This window comes from Aptenodytes forsteri, unplaced genomic scaffold, assembly GCF_000699145.1.
Source record: "Aptenodytes forsteri isolate BGI_AS27 unplaced genomic scaffold, ASM69914v1 Scaffold76, whole genome shotgun sequence".
Taxonomy (NCBI): domain Eukaryota; kingdom Metazoa; phylum Chordata; class Aves; order Sphenisciformes; family Spheniscidae; genus Aptenodytes; species Aptenodytes forsteri.
In genome coordinates this window covers 3,224,664-3,235,873 of record NW_008794444.1, presented here as the reverse complement: position 1 = coordinate 3,235,873, position 11,210 = coordinate 3,224,664, and the positions used below count along the sequence as shown (strand labels likewise).

General features: G+C 42.5%; 1 protein-coding gene across 1 annotated transcript in view; it reads right to left on the bottom strand.

The window, feature by feature from the left end:
• Positions 1-11,153, bottom strand: part of MAP4K5 (mitogen-activated protein kinase kinase kinase kinase 5) — a 70,787-nt gene extending 59,634 nt beyond the window's left edge. The window contains exon 1 of the mRNA XM_009289858.2: positions 11,005-11,153. Coding sequence (XP_009288133.1) covers positions 11,005-11,112 — 108 coding nt within the window. The 5' untranslated portion in view covers positions 11,113-11,153. The remainder of the gene's footprint in view (positions 1-11,004) is intronic.
• Between the last annotated feature and the right edge of the window lie 57 nt (positions 11,154-11,210).

Here is an 11,210-nt window from a genome sequence, read left to right as displayed (position 1 = left end):
GAATCTAACTTCAACAAAGCTGTTCACTAATTGCCTCCTTAAATTTCAATTCCTCAGAGATGAACTAACAGTTACAAAACTAAAAGGAACAAACCATAAAGTTGTCTTCATGAAGAAAATAGGTCTGGGTGTTTTGTTCTTTGCTGTCGTTATTGTTTAATAAAACAGCGACCAGAATAGAAAGAATAAATAAAAAAGCAGCTGTGTAAAGCAAAGGAGTTAAAAGAAAATTAGTTAAAAATAGGAGCAGTGAGATTCTTCTTCTGTCCTAAGATTAAGGTTTGGTTTGCACCTGTACTATATCAATTGTCACCTTCTTGGGGCGGAAGATGGGTAAGACATAACGATTGCCTCTCAGCTTCATTTGTGTACATGTGTATACATACTACAGTGTGCCTGCTTCTTTCTGGCTACTGGGACGGTGCCACTGTTCACCTGTTTCTACTAGAATGAAACCCAACTTTTATATACCATCTTAATTTTATATCTTATGATGATGAAATAGTGATCAGTAATATTTCTACTTCAGTAGGCAATTCAAAATCACAGCCTGGAATTCTGTTGAAATAAACAGAAATTACATTTTATAAGTTTTTTAATGAGGAAAATTAGAACTTTTAAATGTGCTAGATACATGAGAAAGGTTAAGTATAAAGTATGTTTTGCACTTATGCTGATTAAGTAAAGAGAGGAAATATGCTGCCATTTCATTACAGATGGTATCTTTCATGATTTTACAGCTATCTTATGCTTTCACACCTTATTTTTAGCCAGAACGGAGGAGAGAAAAGTAAGTGTTTTGGTTTTTTTTTTTTCCCCTCAATTTTGACTGATCCACTCATTTAAATGATGTAACTTGAAAAGAAGAAACAAATTTTTTCTACAGGTTAATCTACAGCTGTCAAACACCGGTTTCACTTCAGTAGCCTGGTTTCAAGCACTTGGCCATTGACTTCCTCAGTTTACTGGTTCAACTTTCCTTAAAACATGGACCAAAAACATGCTGCTCGAATAATATGCATGCTACAGAAATTATAATATTACAGTAAATTAGGCCTGATGATTTAACTGGAATTTTAAAGAAATCATTTTTTTCTTTTCAATTTTAATATACTAGAGAACATCTTCATCTTGCCTTGTTCCTCTTTGCCTGCCTGTCCTCCTCCTCCTTCCAAGTTCCACCCCTACAGGAGCTAACTTTGCTGCGCAAGTCAGCACAGTCAGTCCGTACTCAAGACATCCCAGTGTAGGATTTAGACAAACCTCAACACCTACAGAATGAGAAGAAGGAAAAATTTATCTTCATGTACCCTAAACAGGTGGTTGGTTGTGACTGCTGAAGCGTTGGCAGATCATAAGACATTCTCAAGATCTCCCTACCCATCCTCATAACTCCCTTTGTCCCCAGTTTGATATTGTGAGCCAAATTTAAAAACAGACTCCCTAGACAGGAACCGTTTGGCAAAGTTTTAAAGGCACTATGTTAATCTAAACGTTAGTCATGCCTCTTCACAATTAACCAAGAAGCAGAGGATCAGAACTCAAACAGTGCTCTAAATTTAAACACAGACATGCCTGACAAAATGAAACAGCATTATCAGAAACTGCTTATCCTGTCTAATTACTGACCCAGCCTCCTCCTAAATACCTGGTGAAGGTATTTTGACTATGCAGATACACCCTGTCCAGCCTCAGAAACCCTCACCTCTCGTGAGCTGCTAATGCTACAAAAGCGATGCCCAAGTAGTTGAGCCTAGTTCAGTTGCCTCCCCCCATGTATCGTATCATTATCCTCTCCCCTGCAATGGAAATCGTCCTCTTAAGGCAGGGGGCATTTAAAATAGCAATGTTTCCTTCACAAAAACAGGTTTAAATGAAAAGGGATCTCAGCTGTTTAAGAGAGTCTATCATTATATTTAAATTAACAACCCCCCTCTGACAGACAATACAACTGTGAATACCTGCAAGTGATACATCAAATATTCTCCCCTACCCCACCATAGACCAAGCGCATCAAAAGAAAAATTTCAGCTGCTAGTGTTTTCAAACCCCTCATAAATACAACACAAATACCTGAAGCTGTCACGTCACTGGAGAGCAATGAACACTCATCAGGCATTGCTTCCTGTCAAATTTTATTTCTTTAAGTTTTATCAAGACAAAGTACATCTGTAAAAGATGGTATGGCCGCACCTTTATTCTTTCTACCTACGACATTTACTTTTCCGTGCCTGTGCTTTACCACTTATCTTCCCTTAAGATTAATGACTAAATTTCCCAAACATCTTTGGGAGTCTAATGATTATAATTCAACTACCTTGCACATCTGTACATTAAAGAGCGAGTTACGGCAAATGCAACACAATTCTGTATTGCTCCAATAGCAACGACCAGCGAACAGCCATACTCACAGCTGAGAACAGAACAAGAATACAGCTTCTTGGGGTGGACCATCACATTAAATATAAGAAGAAATGATGCCTTTAATGCTGCACAGGAAAGAGCGACACAAAGAAAGTTCAAGAACGATTTCTTACAAATAAGCCAACAGAGTCCCCCTGCAATGACCTCTTTGCTCTCTGAAGATAAACAGCACCTGCCTTTCTGGAATGTCTCAAAATTCACATTTCAACAGGCTACAAATCCAGCTGTTCACACTAACCTGAAAATATGTTTCATTCAGCTTTCTGGAAATATCCAGCCAGATCTTCCTCATCTCTATGAAAACATGAACCTTCTCTACACTATATTCATGCGGAAGACACGAAAATAGACTTGGGAGAAGAGTAATTCCAACATGCCAAAATATCAAATATGGCATTAAAGATGCCGTTTTGACGGATCAGTTCAGTAAATGCAGCAGTTCTGGCCACCAGGACCGCGGGCCAGCTCAAAGCTCTGAGGGATATCCCTGACTGCATCTTGCATGATCTTTTCACTATCTTCAGGAGCAGAGAAGTCAGCAGAAACACATATAGCAACACATAGGATAACAGACTAGGGAGAAGTACTGGAAGAGGCTAAGGCTTTGGAACAAAAGCCTTGGCACTTCTTATTCTCCCTCTGTTGCAACAATTTCAGGTTTTTTTACTGCCTGCTCTTGATGTACTGACCAGCATCTGCTCAAACCATATCTTAGCGTCCCGCAGTCTCAAAAGTGAGCAACTTCGAGATCTGTGATGCTAAATGCACTAGTCCTATAATTCGACTACCTCTTGACACAGCCAAGAGGAACATGCTGTCCTGCGTCCGACGGCTCTGTTAGTGGTCACTGACTCAGAGATAAGATGTTAGCCCTTTCCCTGATGCCCCCCTGCCCTCCTAATGCTTCCACGTAAGCAAGTCCCCTCTTGAATCCCTTTCCTTGGGATTTGACAGGGACAGGATGGAAACAGCACCCACAAAACAGATTTGCCCCTGACCTCCGGTCCCGGCTGAAGGAGAAGCCGGGAAGCAATTCCTCTGCTCTCCCTCCCGTGCGCTCTTTTCACCAAAAGAGTGCGAGAGCTCCAGAGACACGGTCAAGCCTTGGCTTCTTGGCACGGCGTTTTCCATCCGCCACGGGGGAAGGTAAGCTTCAGCTCTTTGAGCAGCTGAGAAGGACCCTGCAGACACTATCCACCATGCTGGATAAAATGAATTACTCTAACGCTTGGGTGAAGGAATTTAGAAAGCTGAAGAGCAGAATGGAAACCTCTCTGTACCAAACGCTGAAATTTTCCCCAAAACGATCTAGGAAGGAAAAGCAGTTTATCCAGCCACCACACGCAAGGAGCTCCCGACAGCTCAGACCTTCACGTGATGGAGACATTTCCTGTGGGCCAGCTCCAGGTGAACACGTGAGCAGGCAGGTCTGGGTCTCAAAATGATGCCAACAGGCTAAATATTATCCAAAAGATGAAGATCTTGATTTCACAGAGCTGGTTAGGTGGGAATGGAGTTAAAAGGTGTTTCACTGTCAGCGGAGCCGCTCTGCTATTTTGATAAACAGAAGGGACTCCAATTTTTCAGACAAGCCACTTTTGAACAGATTCCCTAAACGAGAAAAGGGAAAGGGGGTGGGAGATGCATGACAAATAACGCTGTATGGTGCTGCCTGTGTAAACATGCTCTCCAGTCTAGCACAGCACAGCTTAAAGAAAAACGTGGTGGTACATAATATAGTCATTATAATTAGACAGATTGAATTAACCTGTCAGAAAGATTACTCTACTTGGTGAGGCCAAATGGGAAGTTCAGATAAATGATCTCTGCAATACCTCTTCCATAGGTACGCTCTGCAAGGAGATTTGGGGAAGGCCTGGTGGAATAGATTGTCTTTTGCTGTTTTTCAACTACTGTCAGCATCAGGTCTGCCTTATTTACCTACTCCCATTAAAAGCAAGGTAGCATCTGGTTTTATAGATCACAGGTACAAAATCTTGAACAAAATACCCTGCCCTTCTCATTGACTTTTTATTGGAATTCCAGAATGCACTCAGGACCACCAAAACTGCCACAAACCACAAATCAAAGGCTGCTGCATCCACCAAACCTTGCTGAGTGCTCTTATTGTTAGGAATCCTTCAGAAACTGGGGAAGAACTATTCTAACTTCTTGAAGAAATATAAAATCTGAAATCCTAACAAAATGGCAAAGTGTGAGAAAGTCTTGGCAATCTAAAATGCAAGGCATTGAGGCTGTCTTGAGTTGATGAACAACTTTTATGAATATGGAGACCTACCCATTTTGCATTGTTCTCAAATGGAATCACCTTGGGTTGATGCTGCCTCTTCTTTTCATTCACAGCCGTAACCAAGAAGCCAGGTGCCAAACACGAATAAAGGTAAGCAAGCACATTTGTTTTTCCAGCTGCAGAGCCGTCCGGACAGTTGCTGGTGTCAGCAAAATATGCTGGCAAACTCCATGACAGCCTTGCTAACAGGAAGAGCTATTCTCTCTGACATGGATGATCTGTGTACTTCTATCACCCACCTCTGCCGATGGAACTGGGAATCACTCAGACACCCCGTGCTATAAATCTTGGACACATTCAAAGTTATCTGAATGTGTTGGCAATGAAAACGACCAGTGCATCTTCTGGAGACAAAGATGAAGTAGATACTGGTATGCAAATGTTCTGATCTTTGACCTGTTCTTCCTTCTCAGAGATTTCCTCTGCTGTTGGGAGGGTGGGTGGTGTGTGTGTTTCAAATGGAATGTGTTTCAAGGGGATGCATGAACTGCACTATTCACTTCCTCTGAATGGATCTCTCGCGTTGAAACGAAGCTTTGGGGTGGAAGGCGGAAAAGGCACAGCTCATATAAAGCACCTCTCATGTTCCAGACTCGTCTCCAAAAATGTGTGCAACATGCAGGGAACAAAAGAACATGCTCTGGTTAACTCCTTCCTGTGCAATTCCACAGGACACCTCAGCCTCCCTCACTGTACCATGAATAAATGAGGAATAACAAAATCATCTACCCGGCAGAATGTCTCCTGAAGGATGAGTACTAGACAGTAATACCGCAACTGAAGACTGCATCAGAGACAAGGCTGGTGCCAACAGGACATTAAACTCAACAGAACAGACTCTCAGTTCCTCCTTGGCTTAAGAGATGCTGGGCACAGCCTTGGTACTAGCTGATGGAAGCACACTGAAAAGTTGCTACCACTCTTTCTTTGGCTCCTCTGAGGACCTAACCCAGGAGGACAACTCTCTTCAAAAGAGCTGGAAATCAGACCTTATTTTTAAGGTTTCGGAGACTACCTGTTTTTGAAAGTAAGAGACAGGGAGAAATAGACATAGGGAGAAACACTCTATTCCCACCACATAACCTACCATTAACAGAAAACATGAGCAATAGGAGGTAATATTTAAAGCCAAACAGCTTTGAATGTTCCACAAAAAAGACCAAATGCTTAATAAGAAAAAAAACTTGCAAAGATTACAAATGGAAAAGCAAGGGCCTCCCCCCCAACTCCTGAATATCCTAACAGAGGATGTCAATAAGCCACTGAGCATCTTAGTTCTCAGCAATATATACATCCTACTGACTGCATCCTAAAAGAAAAGCGTGCGATTCCCCAGAAGAGAAACTCCACAGCAACAAGAAGAAACTCAACAGCACTGGTTCGATGCCATTCTAAACACCCTTCGTATGGAAAAACAAGAGTATGCAGAGTTCAGGCACGGCTACAGCAAACACTGCTAACCAGGCGGCTTTGATCTGGAGAGGAAGGGTGGAATCCCCCGATGTGACAGATGTTTTACGGTAATTTATATGTGTAAGCAATGTCTATTCACCAGGGACAGAAGTGCTGAATCAGGGATGGCCAATCCAATTGGTCTGCAGCTGCCAAAACATATTTGTATAAAGTTGGGAGTATGCGATCAAAAACTATCATAGCCATAAGTGTACTCTGGTATTAAAACAAAGCCTTAATACTCCATTCTTAACCTGTTGACTTTAAGTAGTAGAACACTCTAACCGGTAAGTTTCACAGTTCAAAATGATCTGTGAAATTCAACTGACATTAAGAATTATTTTCAAAATATCAAATACAGGTTCTCAACAGCCTTTGACTGCACCAGGAATTATACACCAGAGCTCTGAGAATAAGGCACTGACCACACAAGCAGGGCTGAAACCTGACTCAAACTGGACAGAGTCCCACTTTTATGGCAACCTTTAAAAAAAAAAATAAATTTTTTTTAAAGTATATTTGAGCAAAAGAGTCTCTGTCTGCCACGATCCAATTTCATTGCTCACTATTTTCCTGCAGCAAACTAGTGTGGCAAAACTGCCACTTCAGTGGCAAACTAGTACAGGTTTCTTCTAAGATAATGTCTTTACCTGGTGCAGGAGATTAAAAAAAAAAAAATCCCAAGAGAATAAGAGAGACTGAGCAGGTGACTCAAGAAGGAATGAAATTTCCATGATATTGAATAAAAATGCATCTCTTGTTTACAGATAGTTTCTGCTATTAATTTGGTACATTACTCTCCCCTTGTGCTTACTTTTAAAGAAAGCCACTGTAGCACTGTTCACAACCCTGCTTGGAAAAACCAAAACAAGACAGCTTTAGAATTGCTGCACAAGGTCATATTTGATCATCGCCTCTCAGTGAGGACAGACATCCAGCTATTCATCCCGCAAAAGCAGCCTGCAGAGGGTGCTGGGCTGAGCAAATACATGATCCTTCAGCTCAGCTGCCAAACAAGAGCATTCAAAAAGCCAGTCTACATAAACCATCCTTTTGTTCCCCTTCTCCAAAATCAAAGATCAGTTAAAACTCTGTTTGGGGCATTTGCCTTAAAAACCACAAAAAACCCAAGCCCTGTGTAGCTGGGGGAGAAAGAGATAGTGGAGGTAGTAGTAAGTGGGAGTCTTTTGTTCCCCGGCAGAGTCAACAGGCTGACAGTGAAGGCACTCACACGTGTAGAAGACTTTAAATTCCTTTTTATGTGTGAGGGGTGGTGACCCCACATCTCTCACCACAACACAGGGTATTCTTTCCCCTATATCTCTCCACCAAACCTATTCCCAGTCATTAATAAATAGTCAAATAAAAACTCCGTGCAGGAAATCCCAGTAAGACACAGCTAAAGTAAATTATCGCCCTAATACAGCACTTGTTTTCTAAGTCGCTTCAGGACACCAACATCTAAAAGTACATATAACCGAATGACTTGATGTTCCGATGCAACCGAATCCCGCAAGCTCACCAAAACAGGCCAGTCTTACAGTATCCCAAGTACTTCCAGAAAATATCACAGACTTGCAGAAGCACGCGCTTACAGAGCCGATGATAGGAACTTGTTATCAAAACTGGCCTTGTACAAATTAGACTACAAGGCACTACTGAAAAGCTGCAGGTTCACTGACACGTCATGCTGGCACCCATGAAAACTCATCAAGACCTGGGATCTAACCACACTACGGGATAGGATCTGACGGACCACTTCCTAGTGCTGGAGATTAAATTCCATTTACAGTTTCTAGTGGCCTTTTTAATTTTCTGCCCTAAGACACTGGTCAACTGGATGTTTCTGCATTAACCACACGCACACAAAGTCTATTTCAGCACGACCGTGCAGATACATGAACAAACTTACATCAATTTTAAATACTGCTTTGAGACTTTCACGTATATGACCAAGGAGGGCAAACAGAAATCTCGCCAGGAAAGCCAAATTAAAACCTCACTTTTGTAGACCTCGCCTCTGCAGTGTTAAGGGATACGATGCTGAGGATGCTGACCATTTGACAGAGAGTGGGGACAAAAAAAAGACTGTCAGCGTATTATTAAGTTCCAGTGAGTACCCAATCTTCGTTATTACAGCCTCTTTCAGAAGTCAGCAATTCAAGAGGGCTTGATACAATACTTTGAGAGATAAATTATTCCAATGGATTAGAATTGGCTTAACAGTAATATCCTCTATTAAAAAGAAAAGAAAGCTTTCCCAACATGGATGAGACAACTAACGCATTAGGATTGTAATGGAAAGCGTACTTCCAAGATTGGCAGACCCAAACTTGGATCTACTTACACACGCTGTGAACAGATAAGAAAATAGTTTATTTATGGATGGTTTCTCCCACACCCTGAAATGCATTTTGGGGGGGGGGGGACCAACAAAAAAACCATCAACAATCCAGTACTTATGAACAACCCTACAATCAACTACTGTGTGCCATGTGACAGACAAGAAAAAAAACCCACAAACACTAAGAAAACACATTTCAGTTTTAAGCTTCCATAGTAGTAATGAAAAGCAAAGTGGGTAGATTTTTAGAAAGGCCTTAAATATTCTTCTGTAACCTAATAGTGAACACAAATATTTGCTTAACCTCCGCCTTCAACATCCAAAAAAGAACTAATTACTCTAAAAGCTACCAAATGCCCCAAGAAGAATTTGAAGCATGAACCACCACCACCAAAAAGCATTTGAGGAAGAGGCAGATCTCCCACAATCAGAAAGGCTGTCTCATTTAGCCATCCTAAAAACAACTGCACTGGAGACGCTGGTGACTCATTAGTAGTGATGGAGCAGAGAAACCACTTGAAGAGGTGAGAGGAAAATTCCATTTTAATTTAAGAGCGCTCTCTAGCAAACCTTGCCTGAGTTCTGCAACATAACAACAATCGGATATTCACTAAGAAACACATTTTATAAAAACTACTGACAGCCCTCAGCAAGCGCAAGATGTGCCACCTGTGCTAAGAAGAGACTTACCATGGACTAAGAAAAATAAAAATACAATGTTTATACGTTAAGTCCTTTCAAGAAAAAAGGCTTCCTCTTAAAATTACTTTTAAAATTAACATAACATCAATTACTTTAAAAAATAAGTTTGCTTTGCATATTTGTCATAACAGCCAGTGCCATCCAATTCAGTATTCCCTCGATACAGTTCCTCCCTGTTGCAGGGCTTTATAAAAACAAAGAGCAAACCAGTGACCTAGAAACAAATGTAGGCTCTCAAATTACTTTAAACTCATTAACTTTATACTTGTTTTAGAGTCATAACAACGTCTAAAAAGACTGCCAAAGACTTTGATTTAAATTTGCCAGGTTGCACTACGAGAGAAGGTTTGGGTTTATTCCTAGCTGGAACTGTTTCAGGAATAGAAGGCACATTTTTCAGAACCCAAAGAATGGAGGCGGGGGGAGGGTTGTGGGTTTTTTTTTTTTAAAGGGGATATGTTTACATGGCACAGAGCAGAGCCATGCATTCAAACCAGCTCCGGAACCGGAAGCTGTATGACATGTCAGCACAGCTCTCTGCTAATTACCAGGATAATGAGAAGCAGAATATTTCTTCTTCCACAAAGAGATGACAAAAAAGTACTTCTCTGCAACACAACTAGTTATTTCTCGTCATGCTGCCCTGTACTATGCAGGCATACCCAAACAGACTACCTCAAGGTATGCTGAGTTTCAGATTTATGAAACGTGAAATGTCCTTTTAAAGGGTTTGGTGCTAGATTCCCTAGCAAAGAAGTTGACTGATCTGTGCACAGCACTCTAGGAGAGAAAAAAAAAGAAAGAAGGAAGGTAAATATGCACCATGAAAACTTTTAAAAATAACTCCCCGAGGCCATAAGTAACCATTTCAAAGGGGCGGTGAGAACAAGATCCATCTATAAAACTTCAATTTGAACATTAGCGAAGAGCCCGCCCCCACCATGAGCAATTACCGCTGCCTTTCATGTGGCAGAGTAACACACCTTTTCTTGGTACGGTTGGTTGTGTCAGGTCTATTTTAAACACACTCAACAGCATTACAAAGCAAAACATCACAGCCACCCTTCCCATTCAGCTGAAAATGCAGATTGCCAAACACAGGCCAAAAACTTTAAGGCTTTCTTTGTAAGTAACCCAACCCTTAAAGCTGCTGAGCATCCCTGACGCTTGGGGAAGGGGCTCCTATCTCCCAGAGAAGCACACAGAGAGGAACGCGCCATGCCTACACCTTCTGTTTGCCATGGCTGTGGTTCTGGCGACGTGAGCACCAGTCCGCACCGTTTCAAGAGCATCTACTGGATTTGCAGCGTTAACTCTACCGCGAGCTGTAACTCTGTTCCAGCTTCTGAAGAGCTTAAATCTGCTTCTGTCTTTTGCGTGCTATTATTAACCTCAGGGATAAACCTGCACCCTTTTAATCAGGTGCTTTAACTGATACGTTCTGGAAGCAGGTACAGCAAATAGATATCCTCTACCTTCTTTAGCAGTAACATGGAAAGTATCACCCGCAATATTCACCAATTCAAACCCCTAAGAAATCCGTGAGGGGACCGCTAAGACGGACCCTTCTCCAACGCTGCAAGCATTAGTCAATCCTTTTAAATAAAAGCGTTAGACGGGGAGGGAAACCTCACGCTTTGTCAGAGATGCCCCGAGTCCACCAGTTTTCGGAGCCACTCTGTCCCAGCCGGTCCCTTGACACCCTGAGCCCGGCCACGCCGTGAGGAGAAGCCCCGGAGCAGAGCCCGGCGCGGCCCTCCACGCCGCTCACCTTGTAGACATCGCCGTAGGTGCCGCTCCCCACCCGCTGGATCAGCTCGTAGTCCTGCTGCGGGTTCCGCCTCAGGATATCGCCGCTCGGCCGCGCCGCCGGCTCCATCTCCAGCCCCGCGCAGCCCTCGCCGGGGGAAGGGGAGCAGCGGCCGCTTTCCTCCTCGCCCCTCCGGCCGGGGATGCTCTTAGCGCGGCAGCCGGCCC